At 40.0% G+C, this 18,624-nt stretch overlaps 1 protein-coding gene across 1 annotated transcript; it reads left to right on the plus strand.

The window, feature by feature from the left end:
• Nucleotides 1–887: 887 nt before the first annotated feature.
• Nucleotides 888–18,494, plus strand: LOC127617125 (metal cation symporter ZIP8-like). Its single transcript, XM_052089029.1, has 8 exons — nucleotides 888–1,514; nucleotides 1,987–2,146; nucleotides 3,882–4,051; nucleotides 4,596–4,718; nucleotides 5,062–5,196; nucleotides 7,204–7,393; nucleotides 14,369–14,553; nucleotides 14,864–18,494. The coding sequence occupies exons 1-8, from the start codon at nucleotides 1,296–1,298 to the stop codon at nucleotides 15,011–15,013; spliced, it is 1,332 nt and encodes a 443-aa protein (XP_051944989.1). The 5' UTR covers nucleotides 888–1,295; the 3' UTR covers nucleotides 15,014–18,494.
• Nucleotides 18,495–18,624: the final 130 nt, after the last annotated feature.

Below are 18,624 nucleotides of genomic sequence, written 5' to 3' on the forward strand. Positions count from 1 at the left end.
TAAGTAATAATAAAATATGCAATCGGTTTGTTGTCGGTGTGCGTCCGGCATTGCATTGTAATCAGTGATATTCTCACTATAAACTTATTTTCTTCCCCCCATATACTATATGCATCGCAATATTTATTTTAGTTGATTTCACACACACACACACACACACACACACACACACACACACACACACACACACACACACACACACACACACACTTGTTGTGTTTCCATGTTTTATGGGGACTTTCCATAGACATAATGGTTTTTATACTGTACAAACTTTATATTCTATCCCCTAAACCTAACCCTACCCCTAAACCTAACCCTCACAGAAAACTTTCTGCATTTTTACATTTTCAAAAAACATAATTTAGTATGATTTATAAGCTGTTTTCCTCATGGGGACTGACAAAATGTCCCCACAAGGTCAAAAATTTTGGGTTTTACTATCCTTATGGGGACATTTGGTCCCCACAAAGTGACATACACACATACACACACGCACACACACACACACACACACACACACACACTGTTGTGTTTCCATGTTTTATGGGGACTTTCCATAGACATAATGGTTTTATACTGTACAAACTTTATATTCTATCCCTAAACCTAACCTAACCCCTAAACCTAACCCTCACAGAAAACTTTCTGCATTTTTACATTTTCAAAAAACATAATTTAGTATGATTTATAAGCTGTTTTCCTCATGGGGACCGACAAAATGTCCCCACAAGGTCAAAAATTTCGGGTTTTACTATCCTTATGGGGACCTTTGGTCCCCACAAAGTGATAAATACACGCTCACACACACACACACACACACACACACACACACACACACACACACACACACACACACACACAGGGTCAGGGTCTAGTCATTTAAAATTAGCCTACTCTTAAATTATTTGGGGTCTTTTTTTTTTCACCCGACATTTGATTTAATTTATTTTCAATTCCGGATTGTTTTGATGGAGCCACATTCCGTTCGACTACAGTTTTGATGTTTAACAACTTTTATTGTCGAAACAAACAGAATTGGTCATGTGGGCTGTGTGCCAAATGGAGGCGCGACATGTTGTCCAGGTCACCGTAAAAATACAAAACAAATAATTAATCCTTTCTAACAGCTCTTATCTTTATTCTTAAAATGCAACTTTCCTTGTTGATATACAGTTCTCTGGAGTCGCGCGGCGTTTCTGAGATCTTGATAATCTCCAAACGGGACATTTAAAAGTTCCTTCTGCTTGTGATTCACTCGAGCTTCTTGCGGTCAAGCGTGCGGTCTTGTAATCATGGCAGGCATCGCCAAATGTCTCATTTACGTGTTTATAGGGTTTCTAATAACTATGAGATCGGGAGTTAAAGCAGAGTCGCTGCACAAGGTTTTCTTGAAGGATATTGTTGCGGTTTACGGAGAAAACGGTTCACTGGACCTCAAAGGAATTAACAGTTTATTGCACACAATTGTGCAAGAAAAGACTCTGGATTTGAACATTCCTGCACATGCTCAGGTAATGTGTTTATTTACTAAAGGTTATTTCCCTAACAGTTTTTATTACAAGCAATTATCACAGTGGTGCATTTATGATTTATTACATACATATATGTATATATATATATATATATATATATATATATATATATATATATATATATATATGTATGTATGTATGTATGTATGTATGTATGTATATATATATATATATATATATATATATATATATATATATATATATATATATATATATATATATATATGTATGTATATATATATATATATATATATATATATATATATATATATATATATATATATATATATATATATAGTAGCCTATATATGTTTTTTCTTCTTCTTGATGTGCCTTACATCAAGATCATAGATCCAAAGTCAAATACTGACATTCATGCTGTGTAAGTGGACTGGTGTTTTGTCACCTTTTGAGACGCACTCATTCATTGTATCTTGACCCTGTATGTTAGCGTGTGTCTGGGGAAGATATCTTGGTCCACTATGGTCTTCAGAACCTCACCCATCTGATAGAGGAACATCTGGTCACTATCTGCCCTGCCCTGCTCAACCAGGCTGTACTGCCACCCTGTTCAACTGAAACTCCAGGACTCACCAACATTGACCCCCATGGTGAGTGTTCAACTGCTTCGATTCTTCATATCTTAACTTGAATTATCTTGAAGTCTACAGTTCTCAAGGACCTTTCTCCTGATTTAAAACAGCATACTTTAGACTTCATACCCTCTCCATATGTAGAACAGCAGTGAATGAAGGGAATTGTATCTCACAGACCATCACGTAAAAACCCACGGAAAAGTCAATTGTATTAGTTTCATCATTAAAGTTAATACTGTAGCATTTAATCCCATAGTTGAGGATGATATTAACGAGGATCAATGCTTTAGGGAAAATGAACATTTAGTGTTGCTTTAACTTTGGTAACTTAGCTAGCACTGACATAAAACTGAATAAAAATCAATGATTCTGAATGTAATTGTAGAAGTTGACATATCGAAATGTTGACATGTTGAAATGTAACATCCATCTAAAAGCCATTTTACCATGTTAAACAGAATTTTGCTGATTTATTTATATTTATACCACGGGTCTTTTAAATGCTTGATTCTTAATGGTGGACAAATGTTCTAAGGTGTGCAATTATTTACCAGTAAACGCACGGCTACTAAGTAGTTCCAGGTCTTGACCACTTAACAGTTCCGTATCACTTTTCCAAAATATTTCAGTTATTTCAAAGAGCTGTACAGCTATCACAACAAAATAACCAATTTAACAAAGACACTACTTAAGTACATCAGATAAGAATGTCAAATAGTGTATATAATATCCTAAGTTTATTTCAATTTCAGTTTGAAAGCACCCTGACCTGACCGCATTAACACTTCGGGGTGTGCATTATCCATCATCAATTAATCCTTAATTATCTTGCATAAAGCTTTTATGAGCTCATAGTAATTGAGAGACTCAATGGAATATTTGTACTTCTAATAATTCATTTTCACACTGCAGGACCATTTAAAATGAAGAAGTGAACGCAAACGTGGTTAAAAATTGTGAACTTTAGACCATATAAAGTGGGCCCTAAAACCTTTATGTTGAATAATACAATAATATATGTATATAAAGATTCTCAAAGTTTTTTACAATATTTGAAGGAGATCCAATCATTTATTATGATTTTAAAGAAATATTCAATACAAATTTAAGCTCATTTAACAGCACTGGTTGCATAATGTTGATTTCCATAAAATAATTAAATTATCTAGACTCGTTCCCTCCTTTATTTAAAAAGAAAAAGAAGAAGAAGAAGAAGAAGAAGCAAATATTATGGTTGTTATAAGGTACTTAAATGGAAGTGAATAGAGCCAGTTCATAAATATAAAATGCACATAGTTTCAAAAGTATATTTACATTATGCATGTTATCTTGATTTTAGTGGGATAAAATCACTAACCGTTTCTGTGTAAAGTTATACCCAATATTACAACTTTGTTGTCATGACAAAGAAACCCTGCAATTCCTGTACTGGATATAACATTACATAGAAGCCATTTTATCACACTTAAATCAAGTTAACATGTAAAATGTTTACACTTCTGGGCTATACTTTTGAAACTATGTGTTATTTTAATGTTTATGAATTGGCCCCATTCATTTGCATTTTACGTGCTTCACTGTAACCATATTTTTATGTTATTTTGGCAGAAACAATGCTTACCATGGACATTTTATTTGGGTATTTCTCAACATTAATGTATGGGTAAGTTATATAACTAAAGATGAGTTTTAAAACAGTGTTAAAGAGGATCAGTGTGAGTAACGGTGTGGCGTTCCTCTTTCTACACAGTGTGGGGATATGGCTTCCTGGCTGTTACTGTTATCAACCTGGCATCATTGCTGGGTCTGGCTCTCATTCCTTTAACTAAAAAAGCCTACTTCCCCAAAGTGCTCACCTATTTCATTGGTCTGGCTATTGGCACGCTCTTCTCTAATGCTGCTCTCCAGCTTATACCCGAGGTGAATGTTTTTTCATATCTGTGTTTATTTAATTTACATTGTTCTACTGTAAGTTTAAATTGGTCGCTTGGAAGCTTACTTTAGGTTGGTTAAAGGCACAGTCCTCTAGACAACCTTGTTTAAGGTCACCTTGGTGGTAAAGCCGGATTGTTGTGACCTCAGTAACCTTCACTAGCTCATTTTAGCTTCTTAGAAGTTTGGGATCAAACCTGCAACATTTTAAGCTACAAGTTTACAACTTAAACGGCTGTGTTATCAGGACCATAATACATATACGACTGTTTACACATTTAGTCATAATGAGTTTAGAGAGGATTTGGGCTGACATTGTTGCATGAAATGTATTTCACATGATTTTTTCATGATACGTGATGTTTGTTTTGCAATAATTGCATGTTGTAATATTTATTTTGGGTTTGCATTTTAACTTTGTACTAATATTGTGCATGTGGACACAGGGCACCCTTGAAACCCTGGGTACCAGTGGGCCTCCCCTGTTCAAAGACACACGAATACATGATTAATTCCTCTTTTAAATGAACAGGCCCTTGGGTTTGACCCAAAAGTAGACAGTTACGTCCTCAAAGCCATTGGGATCTTTGGTGGATTCTACGTGCTTTATTTCACAGAGAAAATTCTGAAGATCATCCTAAAGACAGAATATGAGGTAGGCTCGTCTCAGTATATGACGGTTAAATTGAGTAAACTGACGTTGTAATGTTAAACACGAATTCAGTTTGCTGGTTATCACAGATCTGTACTTTTGCTAGCGGTATTCCTGTTAAAGATGTTTGCATATAATTAAAAACTAAACAGTCATTATATATATATATATATATATATATATATATATATATATATATATATATATATATATATATATAAAATGATAATGTAGTTAAATTGTAATTACTAATAAAAGAGTTAAAAGTGTGGTACATTTACAATTTCTTGGTGTTCAATGTTAGTATATATGTTCATTGTATTCTACTTTTATATTCCACTTTTAGCATGGACATGGACACAGTCACTTCCACCCCACAGAGAATGTTCAGCAGAATGGCGTCAACATTATGGCAGAACCTGATTTCAACTTTGCCAGTAGCGAAAAGGCCAGCATAACATCTGACTCCCCAGTCAAACAGGTACAACTGCTCAGATCTCACAACTACAAATAGCCCCAAAAGAATGGTATAAATGTGTATATATACTATAAATAAAGCAAGCCTTTAAAAGAAGATACTAGTTAGATACTAGATAATAATCAGTGAGTTTGCTATAGTAAAATTTAGACTACATTATTAGTAATGCATGCTAAGGGTTTATTTGATTTGAGCTGCAATTAACGATTATTTTGATAATCGATTAATCGAACGATTATTGCAACGATTAATCATTAGCTCTTAACCGATTATTCAGCTTGTTTGTATTAAACATGCTTACTAACAATAAAGAGGACATAATCATCTTTTAACAATACCTCTAAATGACATTCACTGAATTAAAGGGGGAAAAATACTTTTTATTAAAGTATTAAGTTTAATTCAATGAAGAAATTCACTGCTAAAAAGTGTTTTTGTCTTGTTTTCAATTTAAACATTTCTAAAAATCCTTAAAACAAGATACATTCAATTGAGAAGCAACATATAAGATATTTCTAAGTGTATTTTTTCACTTGGTTATACTTCTGCAAGTGCAGTAAAGACAAAATATAATTGTATTTAAGATCTGTTCTCTAAAAGCAAGTATAAATATCGTTTATGCTGTTCCCGTGACAGAGTGGTCTCTTATCATTTACTCACCCTCATGCCATCCCAGATGTGTATGAATTTCTTTCTTCTGCAGAAAACAAACAAAGATTTTAAGAAGAATATCACAGCTCTGTAGGTCCATACAATGTTGGTGGATGGTGACCAGCACTATAAAGCTCCAAAAAACACAGACAAGCATAGTAAAAGTATTCCATATGAATCCAGTGGTTAAACGAATGTCTTCTTAAGCGATTTAATCACTTTGGGGGAGAATCATATTGATATTTAAATCATTTTCTGCCACAAACTTGCTGCAAATTCGCCACTGATTATTTTCTATTGGTGAAAAGGACTTAAATATTAATCCCAAAGTGATCACATCTCTTTAAAAGGCATTCATTTATCCACTGGAGTCGTATGGATTACTTTTACTATGATTGTCTGTGTTTTTTGGAACTTTATAGTGCTGGTCACCATCCACCAGCATTGTATGGACCTACAGAGCTGAGATATTCTTCTAAAAATCTTAAATTGTGTTCAGCTGAAGAAAATCATCTGAGATGGCATGAGGGTGAGTAAATGATGAGATAATTGTAATTTTTGGGTGAACTATACCTTTAAGAAAACTAAAAAATCTAGTTCTGCAACATTGTACAGAGACATTTACGAAAATGTTAGATTTTGAAAATGGTCAATGGTTAAACCAAAATTTAGGGTCATATGATTACAGGTGGCCTTCAGCGATATCAAAAGCTCTGGGTAAATATAGTTTTTAAAAGTTTTCAATGTCACCCAACTGGTAAATTCCCATTAGACAAACATGATCACCATTCAAGTCTGCAAAACACCTCAAGTCATTAATCCCACTGGGCTTTTAATGAGTGCTGAAGAGCTGCTTTTGAGAACAAAGTGAAGTACATAGTGTACAGGGCAGTGCAGCTTACAGTCCAGCCTGAGGACACATACAGCTGTGTTTACTTTCATTTGTTAGAGCCGCCAGTAGAAACAAGACAGTCTGTTGACCTTTGACCTAAATCACGTGCACCATGTTTTTAGATTGTCATCTTGACACTGAGACAATAACATTTAGACCTCTGTGCTAAAAGTAAATAAATGAAAAGTGGAACCCAGGGTTGAGATTTAATATTTGAAGTAAGGTGGTTTTGGTACATGATTAGGTTGTAATTGACCGTTCACTAAGCTTATATTATGACGGATGGCAACAGTATCTAAGGTAGAATTGATCAGCCACATTTTTAAGACAGGGTTTGGGAAAGGTCAGTTATCTGATTTGGAGTTGTTTTTGGAAAGGTTTCAGGCTCCTCTGTAATGTTTGTTGTTATTTGTGCTGATGGTCATGGTGACACAGCATGACTCTGTGATTTTTCTATTTTGTTATAGGGGTCCTGCAGATGGCTCAGAGGCAGAGAGCTGTCCGGTGTGAAGACGGTGGCATGGATGATCTCGCTGAGTGACGCTCTGCACAACTTTATCGATGGACTGGCCATCGGAGCCTCGTTCACTGTGTCTATTCTCAACGGCTTTAGCACATCTATCGCTATCGTCTGTGAGGAGTTCCCTCACGAGCTGGGTAAGAGAAATACGTAAGCAGTCATATTAGCGCAGTGTTTCTCAAACATTCCTCATTTTCTTTAGAAAAGTCCTCAATTCTGACCAAAAATCATTGCAAGTGATATAGCGCCAAATCAGCAATGATATTACACTATAAAACTACAGACTTCAAGTAATTTACTATAATAGGAAATTCTGAGATGTTATTCTTCTCACCACAATTGTACAGAGCAGTTATCTGAGTTACTGTAGACTTTGTCAGTTCAAACCAGTCTGACCATTCTCTGTTGACCTCTCTCACAAACAACACATTTCCATCCACAGATCTGCTGCTCACTGGATGTTTTTTGATTTGGAACAATTCTGAGTAAATTCTAGAGACTGTTGTTTGTGAAAATCCCAGAAGATCAGCAGTTACAGAAATACTCAAACCAGCATCAATAGTTAGACACATTTTTACAGGCATTAATCATGGATACTGGTATATGTATACATGGCATAAAATTAGTTGTAATAAAAATTTGGGCAAAATCTTCTGGCATTTTACAGTGGACTTTTTCTCTCGGAAGGTTCCGCATTTGACAGCGATGTATAAGAAAGTTATTGAGCGTTTTCGAGCAATGCGAATAGATACAGCAGCTTGCCCATTGTTCTTGAAGGCCTGTTTCATTGCTTGCAGGTGAAGTCTCAATTCTCTGTACAGTAAATCCGCTCCCATGTTTATTATGACCGGGACATGCGTCGCACGTACAGATTAAGCATGCGGTGCTCCACACAATCAGTTTCCTTTCTGTGATAAGATGTGCAGTCGAGTCAAGCGTGCCCATCCTGAAAATTTATATGCCAATTTTAGCCACAGAAATTGGAGAAAAACAAGTTTCGGCCATTGTACAAAAGTGTTTGGGTTTGTTCTTGGCAGGCAGCATGCCCTAATCCCGCCTGTAAGCCTGTAAGTCTGAGTAGACTTCCATGAACAACTCGGAACACCTTTCCCCTATCATGTGAACTTTCAGGTAGGGATGTCCCGATACCATTTTTTGGAGTATATATATAAAATAATAACTGTAAAGAAAACCAAGTGAGATGAACTGTTACATTTACTGATTTCAGCTATGGTAACTCAAATAAGATTTAAATAATTATTTAGCATATTTAAGGGAAGATTATTTTTAATGACACCTCGGTATGTTAACATGTATGGACATGTGAAATCCATAATATTTTATTTCTTTCGCAAATTCCTTATTTAACAGTTTAATTCAGTGTTATCATTAAAGGGTGTCTAAACAAATTATTTCAATACAATTTTTATTAAATGAAAAGAGCAAAAGTCATAGAAAGCATGCACATCCAAACAATATTGTTACGTTCCTGTGTTGTCTGCCCTCTGTTCTTTGTTTCACTATCACGTTTATTTCACGTTTTCTTGTTGTCCGCTCCGTGTTTTCCGTTTCACCCGTCACCGATCCCGTTCCATGTCACGTTTTCCCTGTTGTCCGCCCTGAGTCTCACTGTCCGTGTGTTTGACTACATTTCCCACAATTCCCGGCCTCCCCCACCGCCTGCACTCATCATTGTTTCCACCTGTGTCTCGTTCAGTCGCCACTTTGTCCGTGCATTTAAACCCTGTTTCTTTGTTTAGTCACTGTCGATCGTTGACGTTTCATGTCCATGCCCATGCTACGCTGTGTCATTCGTGTTCATCCGAGGTTACCCTATTCCCTGTCTGTTCCGTCTGAGGTTACCCTGCTGTCTACAGTTTCGTGTTTCTGTTCCCTTGTGTTTGGACTGTTTCATTGTGTTTTCAGTTACCTGTTTTCCCCTCGTGGACTTTTCTTTGTGTTTACCCTTTTTTTATTCTGTGCTAAATAATAAATACCGCATTTGGATCCGCACCTCTGTCTGTCTTGTCCTACTTCTACACCCAGCATTACAGAACGATCGACCCAACAATGGATCCAGCGGTCCAACTGGCCAACTATCGCCTGCTCTGCCTCAAACAAGAGGACCGTCCTCTCGAAGACCACATTGGCGACTTCCTTGTGCTGGCGAATGCCGCTGACTACCCGGACCACATCCTGGTGAGTTTCTTCAGGGGCAACCTGAACGCCTCGCTGAGGGAGCGGTTGCCACCGGCAACGCGCGGGTGGAAGCTCTGCGAATTTGTGGAGGCAACGTTGCGGATCGGCGGCTCACCGTTAACCGTGGGCGTCGCTGAGGAGGATCCTACTTCGCCTCCCTCGGTGGTGACTCTCCAGTCACCCATGGCGCTTCCTGTCACGCCAGTCCCGCCTGTCAACGAGGTCACCCTCACCCTAGTCGCCTTTCACGAGCCAGCACAGCCCACTTCGTCTGCCCGGAGGAGGGAGAGAAGACGGGCTTCCGCCTCCCGGTCCACGCATGTCACGGTGAGCGAGCCAGAGCCCTCGCACATCACCGTGAGCGAGCCTGAGTCCTCGCACATCACCGTGAGCGAGCCTGAGTCCTCGCACATCACCGTGAGCGAGCCTGAGTCCTCGTCAGCCACGGTCAGCGAACCCAAGCCAGCACATTCCACGGTCACCCAGCCAGCGCCTGTAGCCTCGACCGTCCCTGAGCCAGTGCCTGTAGCCTCGACCGTCCCTGAGCCAGCGCGTGACTGTCCAAGAGCCAGCGCCAGTGGCCGTGACCGTCCAAGAGCCAGCGCCAGTAGCCAGGACCGTCCAAGAGCCAGCGCCAGTAGCCGTGACCATCCAAGAGCCAGCGCCAGTGGGCGTGACCGTCCAAGAGCCAGCGCCAGTAGCCAGGACCGTCCAAGAGCCAGCGCCAGTGGTCGTGCCCGTCCTAGAGCCAGCGCCTCTCGAGCCTTCCAGGGCTCCTCCTCCCGAGTCTTCCAGGGCTCCGCCTCCCAAGTCTCTCAAGTCTCTCGAGTCTTCTAGGGCTTCTCCTCCCGAGCTTTCCAGAGCTCCGCCTTCCGAGTTTCCCGAGCTTTCCAGAGCTCCGCCTTCCGAGTTACCCGAGCTTTCCAGAGCTCCGCCTTCCGAGTTACCCGAGCTTTCCAGAGCTCCGCCTTCCGAGCTTTCCAGAGCTCCTCCTTCCGAGCTTTCCAGAGCTCCGCCTTCCGGGCTTTCCAGAGCCCTGCCTTCCGAGCTTCCTGAGCTTTCCAGAGCTCCGCCTCCCGAGCTTTCCAGAGCTCCGCCTCCCGAGCCTTCCAGGGCTCCGCCTCTCCAGTCTCTCGAGCCTCCTAGGGCTCCGCCTCTCAAGCCTCTCGAGCCTTCCAGGGCTCCGCCCCTCAAGCCTCTCGAGCCCTCCAGGGCTCCGCCCCTCAAGTCTCTCGAGCCTTCCAGGGCTCCACCCCTCAAGCCTCTCAAGCCTTCCAGGGCTCCGCCTCTCAAGCTTCCCGAGCTTTCCAGAGCTCCTCCTCTCGAGCTTTCCAGAGCTCCTCTCGAGCTTTCCAGAGCTCCTCCTCTCGAGATTTCCAGAGCTCCTCCTCTCGAGCTTTCCAGAGCTCCTCCTCTCAAGCCTCTCGGGCCACCCAGGGCTCCGCCTCTCAAGTCACTCGAGCCTTCCAGGGCTCCGCCTCTCAAGCCACTCGAGCCTCCCAGGGCTCAGCCTCTCGAGCCTCTCAAGTCTCCCAGGGCTCCGCCCCTCAAGTCACTGGAGCCTTCTAGGGCTCCGCCTCTCGAGCCTTCCAGGGCTCCGCCCCACAAGCCTCTCCAGCCTTCCAGGGCTCCGCCTCTCGGGCCTTCCAGGGCTCCGCCTCTCAAGCCTCTCGAGCCTTCCACGCCCCTTCTCCCCGAGCCTCCTACGGCTCCACCTCCCGAGCCTCCTGCGGCTCTGTTCCCAGAGACTCCAGAGCCTTCTGGGGCTCCGCCTCCGGAGCGTCCTGCGGCTCTTCTCCCCGAGCCTTCTACGGCTCTTCTCCCAGAAACTCCCGGGTCTCCTACGGCTCCGTCTCCCGAGCCTTACACGGCTCCGCCTCCCGAGCCTCCTATGGCTCTGCTCCCAGAGACTCCAGAGCCTTCTAGGGCCACGCCTCTGAAACTTCCTATGGCACCACCTCCCTTGGCTCCACCTCCACAGCCTTCCAGGCCTCCGCCTCCTAGGCCTTCCTCGGCTCCACCTCCAGAGTCTTCCAGGCCTCGCCTCAGGTCACTCGAGCCTTCCAGGCCTCCGCCTTTAAAGCCTCCTACGGCACCACCTTCATCGGTTCTGCCTCCAAAGCCTTCCAGGCCTCCGCCTCCAGAGCCTCCTACGGCGCCACCTCCATCGGTTCCGCCTCCAGAGCCTCCCTCAGCTTCATCTCCAGAGCCCCTTGCAGCTCCCCTAGGGGCCACTCTTCCTCCCAGGCCCCCTGAACCAGCCCTAGCCCTGTGGCCACCCCCTAGGTTACCTAAACCTGTCCCTGTCCCAGAGCCACTCCCCAGGACCCCTGTGCCGGCCCTTGTTCTGCGACCATCTCCCAGACCTCCTAGACCTGCCCCTGTCCTGAGGCCGCCTCCCAGGCCTCCTGGACCTGTCCCTGTCCAATGGCCACCTCCCAGGCCCCCCAGACCTGTTCCTGTCTTGTGGCCGCCTCCTAGGCCTCCTGGACCTGTCCCTGTCCGATGGCCACCTCCCAGACCACCCAAACCTGTCCCTTTGTGCCCCCATGGACTGCCTAATTGCCCCTTGTGCCCCCGTGGCCTGTCTCATTTCCCTTTGTTGCCCCCGTGGACTGCCTAATTGCCCCTTGTGCCCCCGTGGTCTGTCTCCGTGTCCCTTGTGCCTTCTTGGTCTGTCTCTGTGCCCCTTGTGCTCCCTTTTCTCTGTCTGTGTTCCCCCGGGTCTACCCCCTCACTCCCTGGATCTTTTGTTTTTGTTCTTCTGTGTAGGTTTTCTTTTGGCTTTAGGACCATCTGGAATCCGGTCCTTTTAGGAGAGGTTATGTTACGTTCCTGTGTTGTCTGCCCTCTGTTCTTTGTTTCACTATCACGTTTATTTCACGTTTTCTTGTTGTCTGCTCCGTGTTTTCCGTTTCACCCGTCACCGATCCAGTTCCATGTCACGTTTTCCCTGTTGTCCGCCCTGAGTCTCACTGTCCGTGTGTTTGACTACATTTCCCACAATTCCCGGCCTCCCCCACCGCCTGCACTCATCATTGTTTCCACCTGTGTCTCCTTCAGTCGCCACTTTGTCCGTGCATTTAAACCCTGTTTCTTTGTTTAGTCACTGTCGATCGTTGACGTTTCATGTCCGTGCCCATGCTACGCTGTGTCATTCGTGTTCATCCGAGGTTACCCTGTTCCCTGTCTGTTCCGTCTGAGGTTACCCTGCTGTCTACAATTTCGTGTTTCTGTTCCCTCGTGTTTGGACTGTTTCATTGTGTTTTCAGTTACCTGTTTTCCCCTCGTGGACTTTTCTTTGTGTTTACCCTTTTTTTATTCTGTGCTATATAATAAATACCGCATTTGGATCCGCACCTCTGTCTGTCTTGTCCTACTTCTACACCCAGCATTACAAATATAATGAATACAGGTGCATGACCAAAAACATACATCCACGTGTATTTTTATTAAATGAAAATTTAACATATCATTGCATTATTTTATTATACAAAATGTTTTTTTTTTTTTATAGATAATCAAAATACAACTGTAAAATAAAGTGCTGCTCAACAGAGCATCACAGATGTGAGGTATTGCTTAATATAATACAATTATTATTTTATTAGTACAGTAAATAATACATAACTATAGAGTAGTGATAAATTCTGTCATATTTTTGTCTATTAAAATGGAACTGGAAAAAGGGAATGATTTTTACAATTTGCTCAACAATGCCACTTCATGATCTCATGATTCACCGCTGAGAAAACGCAGATCGCTGGTGACTCCGAGTGAATTTACACTGATAAAGGGAATGATTTAATCAACTAACAGCATGTTTACAGGCAGATTATATATTTATTTAATTCACTTGCCTTTGCGGTTTCATGATAACACTAAGATATATCGGGGATTTAATTTGTGCACTGTAAGCTTAAGCAATGCCAATCATATGTCAGATGGCATCAGTTTTTGGTATCTGAGTCTTTTTACGAGTACGACTACATGAGCCCAGTATCGGACCCGATTCGGATACCAGTATTGGGACATCCCTAGTTTCAGGAAGTATAAAAAATGGAAACAGCATTAATTGCATTAAACAAAAAATATAAATCGCAGAAATTAATTTGATAGCCCTAAATTATATATATATATATATATATATATATATATATATATATATATATATATATATATATAGTATTAGATTGAGCTAAAATCTTATATTTATTATGCATTATATTATAGGCTATTTATAAATATTTGAATTATTCTATATACTAAATTATCTTTATTTTTTGGGCCTTTCTCAGAAAATGTTGATTCATGTAATTAATCGCATAACTAAATCTATAAAACGTTTAATTGAAAGACAGCCCCATATACTGTATATAATGTTTATATATAAGTTATAAATACAATTTAATATATTCGTTTATTACAAAATATTCAAACTCCTGTATGTTTGAGATTGCAGGTTTCTATTAGAGTGTGCAAGATTTCTGTGTCCATTGTAACAGCGACTTCTCTGATTGGTGGATTTCTCTTCAGGATTATGGGTAGTGTAGTACTTCACTGGGAATTCAGCTATAAAGCTAGAAATTCAGCTATAAAAAGCTGAAATCACACTTCTTGTGGGTTCCACAAAAACGTAATCAAAATAGTTTGCGATACCCTGAAATAGCGCCGGACAATTTTACCCATAGCAATTTACAGTACACTTATCACATGCACAATCCTCCTGGATCATCTCTTGTGGAGTTCAAACATATAACCTTTCGGTTACCAACCCACATTTTTAACCATTATGTCACATTGCTCCCATTACAACAGCCCTGCGACTGTTGACTTCATACACTGCAAAATCAAGGGAAAGGTTTCCACATGTGGTACATTTGAGGCAACCTGTGCTCTGTTTCCCCCTGTAGGTGACTTCGTCATACTGCTGAATTCAGGGTTGAGTGTTCCACAGGCCATCTTCTTCAATCTGCTGTCTGCTATGTCCTGCTACGTGGGTCTGGTCCTGGGCATCCTGTTGGGCAGCACTTTTGCCCCAAACGTCATCTTTGCTTTTGCTGGTGGCATGTTCCTCTACATTTCCTTGGCCGATATGGTATGACAAACATAATCGTTTTTGCTGTGTTTTGGTTAATGCAATGGCTCTGCGATAACACTATGAAACAAACCTGCAACCCCAGCAGATCTTCGGCCCTCATTAGTCAAGCTATTCCTTTATATACTCTAATACAGAGCAAAATGAAGTAGATTAGATAACTCTCTATGAAACTTCCATGATAACATCAAAAGTGCTTTTTATAAGTGTATACAAAATAGAAAAAGGTTAGAACCAGGATGTAGCAGTGGGTGTGCTTCATTCCAATGACTGCAAAATGACCCCCTTTTTTTATCTCTCTCACCCCCAGTTCCCAGAAATGAACCTGATTGCTAGAGAACATGTGCAGAGCACAAGGACAGATGTCATTTTTTTTGTGATCCAGAACGCTGGACTGCTGACAGGATTTGCCATTATTCTGCTTATAACCATGTTTGCTGGGGACATTAACCTAGGCTGAGCTACATGTCCACCCTGCCCTTAAACAGATGTTCTCAATTGGTTTGGCTTCAGGACCCATATTTTACATTGCAAATTAAGTGGCAACCCAATACAGTAACAGAACACCACAGTTTGATTGTATGGGCAGCCTTTGATGTCAACAACAACAGATATAAGAAGCATTTTCTCATCTCTTTTAAAAGTTGATAAGCCTATATACTGCATTTTGCTATCCGCAACCATATCACAACAGATCTAGAACCCATTTTTGCGTTGCGACCTGGCAGTTGAGAACCACTGCTATTAAAGTATTCCATTCTGTGCCTTTCTTGTGCACTTTCCATTCATTACAATAGTCTCATATAAGCTATTTATTTGAGAAAAAACACAACTTCATATTGCTTAAATAATTTGTACAGAAGAAACTTGGCTAAATCATTAGGTGTATTAAATGATTTTTTTGTTGTTCTGAAAATGCATAAATCTGAGGATTTTTTACGGTTGTAAATAAACTTTACTGACATGGTATTTCGTATAAAATAGGCACAGAGTAATGTATGCATTGTATGTGTGTTACTTTGTAATTAACATTTTAAGTCAATCACAATAAAGACAAACAAGAATTGTATTAAAAAGTCCAAATGTATGTTTTTTCCTCCATTGGACATCCATCTGTTATACAGCTGATTTATACATCTATACATTTAGTTCATATTCATTAAACACATATTTTACACTTAAAAGCATCTTTGAACAGGACAGTGAGTGCAATATTCTTTACAGTCCAAATTAAAAACAACATTCTCTTCAAAAATATACATCTAAATTGTTCTCAGAACATTACTCCTACACTTTAAAGTGGTACAAAAAAATCAGATCACACCAGGAGATAAAATAGCTTTCAAACATACAGTTTGGACCAAATTATTGGGCGAATCTCACAAAACCTATCAAGAACCTGTCTGCATTTCATCCCAAAATTCAAAAGAAAGAAACTAGAATTTTGATTTCACTGAACATATTTATTGCTGTATTTCACTGTTTCAAATATCACAATAAAGAGAATCTAATAAGAATCACTATTGATATTAATGGGAAGTGAAAAATAACTAAAACTGGTCAAATGTCATTATGGTAATGAGAAGTTGGGGAGAAAAGCGTGCTGGTAACACTTTACAATAAGGTGGTGTTTGTTAACATTGATTAACTACTTTAGTTAACATAAAATAATGAGAATATAAACAGCATTTAATAACCTTGGTCATCGTTAATTTGAACATATACAAATCTAAAATATAAAAATGTAAATGTTAAGATTAGTTAATGCATTATTACTTAACATGAACTAGCAAAAAACAATTGTATGTTCATAAATTAACATTAACCAAGACTAATAAATGCTCTAAAAAAATACTGTTCATTGATAGTTCATGATTCCTAATGCATTTACAAATGTTAACAAACACAACATTATTGTAAAGTGTTGCAATACAAGAAATTGTTTTGGGATGAAATGTGACCTGGACAAGTTTTCATGAGATCCCCCATTATGAGGCACATCAGCTCTAAAAGAACTAGAAGAGCACAGTTCTACATGGTAGCCACTGAACCAGCAGAACAAACAGAAGATGGCATGGAGTTACACGCACACATACCGCAGAAGTTCTAAAGCACTTAAATAAGGGCCCTATACGCAGAACTCAGGCTAAACCACACCACAGAACAGCATGTCAACCCGAGGGGTCATCATGGCAACAGGCACAACTGATGCGAAACTCACAATTGTTCACATTGCAACAATCGACATGACAGAGGGCGAATCACTGATATGGTTGGAATGGAGATACCGTCCGTTTTCTGATAGGATCTGTCTTAAACTGCATCACAATGACATTGTGACATAAAGCTTCTTGGTCAAACATTCAAACATCTATAGGTCTCTGGAAGAGGTTGGCAGAACTTGTTTCTTGGAGTGATGCAATAAGATGAGGTAGATGAGTTTAGACATTTGCCCCATGGGTTGCAGATGCTGTGGCCTGCATCCAGCATGTTGCCAGGGAAACAGCCTCCTGATATTGCATTCTGTAGGGGAGTGGAGCGTCCAACTGATCATACATACAAATCTAAGTCTAGCCTAATTTCAATCCATACTGCTGGATCACAGCTGACCAGTCACTGTACAGAAACTACTCAAGATATTATTTACTAGCCTACTACTATTACTACTAATATACTGTATTATATTACAGTACTGTGCTCTCCTCTAGGGAGCTACTGTATATCTTTACAATAAGACGACATTATAGCTTTACACGACTGTCTAATATGTCAGATAAAACAGTAACCGATTCACACAAATCAATGCTTCCATCACAACTTGATGAGTCATGATTGAAGCTACTCTTGGCTTAAAGGATTATGTAAACAATGCCAATCAATAAAAATAAGCATTGATACAACCATTCAGACACACTGGCACCATCAGTATCTCTAAACAATTACAAATACTGCACTGGCTACATGATCTTATGTGGAATGTGGAGGATATTTATGAATTTGTGTCAACAAATATTGGAATCTACAAACATTCATTCATTGTGAATTGCAATAAAATCCACATCTATTCTTTAAATGTTTTCACAGTATTTTTCAGTATTAAATCGATCATAAATCTCGTCCTTTCATGACTATATCCAGAGAATTTTACAAAAAAGCTGTGATGATTTCACATTGTTTGCTCACAACACTTCGACAGTTTTTAGGTTATGTCAGCTATAAAACTGACAAATGTTATTGTTCTCTAATCAACCTACACATTCAAATGTGCTCTTAATGAACAAGAACTCCAGCTCAATACTTATATGTATGTACATATATACTGCATTGTTTTGATATTTGTAAAAAGCTACTAGGAGCTGCCACTCTAAATAAATGTCAAGTGAGACATTAACAATAATTATTATAAAGATCAAATGAGGATTTGTGAGATACAGTATTTACTGCAAACTGAAAAGTCTGAAAATGGTCTTGACTTGGTTTTTATCCACATAACACAGCTCCAGTTTTTGGCATTTGTGATGAGCACAATCAATTGATTAAATACTGTCTGCTCAATCATTTGTTAAATTATAAACCTGCATCCATTACATTTCAGTGATAAGACTACTTTAAGACAAAAGTTAATACAAAATTTAAAATAAAACCCCAACAGAACCATAACCCAACCAAAAAACAAACCCAAAAACAAACCCTAACAAAACAAATGAAACATCCTAACCAAACAAAAACCCTAATAAAATAAATAAAACCCCTAACCAAACAAACAAAACAAACCTAACATAACAAACAAAAATCCTAACCAAAAAACTGAACAAAAACAAAAAATTAAACCGTAAAAAAAAAAAAGAGAAAACACACACACACACACACACACACACACACACACACACACACACACACACACACACACACACACACACACACACACACACACAAAAACCCTGACCAAACCAAACAAGACAAGACAAAAAAATAATTAAAAATAAAAATATACAATTGGCATTGAGAATAAAGGACAAAAAAATGAAATAAATATCTACACCAGCATGGATCTAAGGCAATCACAGGCCA

Source organism: Xyrauchen texanus, chromosome 23 (genome assembly GCF_025860055.1).
Source record: "Xyrauchen texanus isolate HMW12.3.18 chromosome 23, RBS_HiC_50CHRs, whole genome shotgun sequence".
In the NCBI taxonomy this organism is placed as follows: Eukaryota; Metazoa; Chordata; class Actinopteri; order Cypriniformes; family Catostomidae; genus Xyrauchen; species Xyrauchen texanus.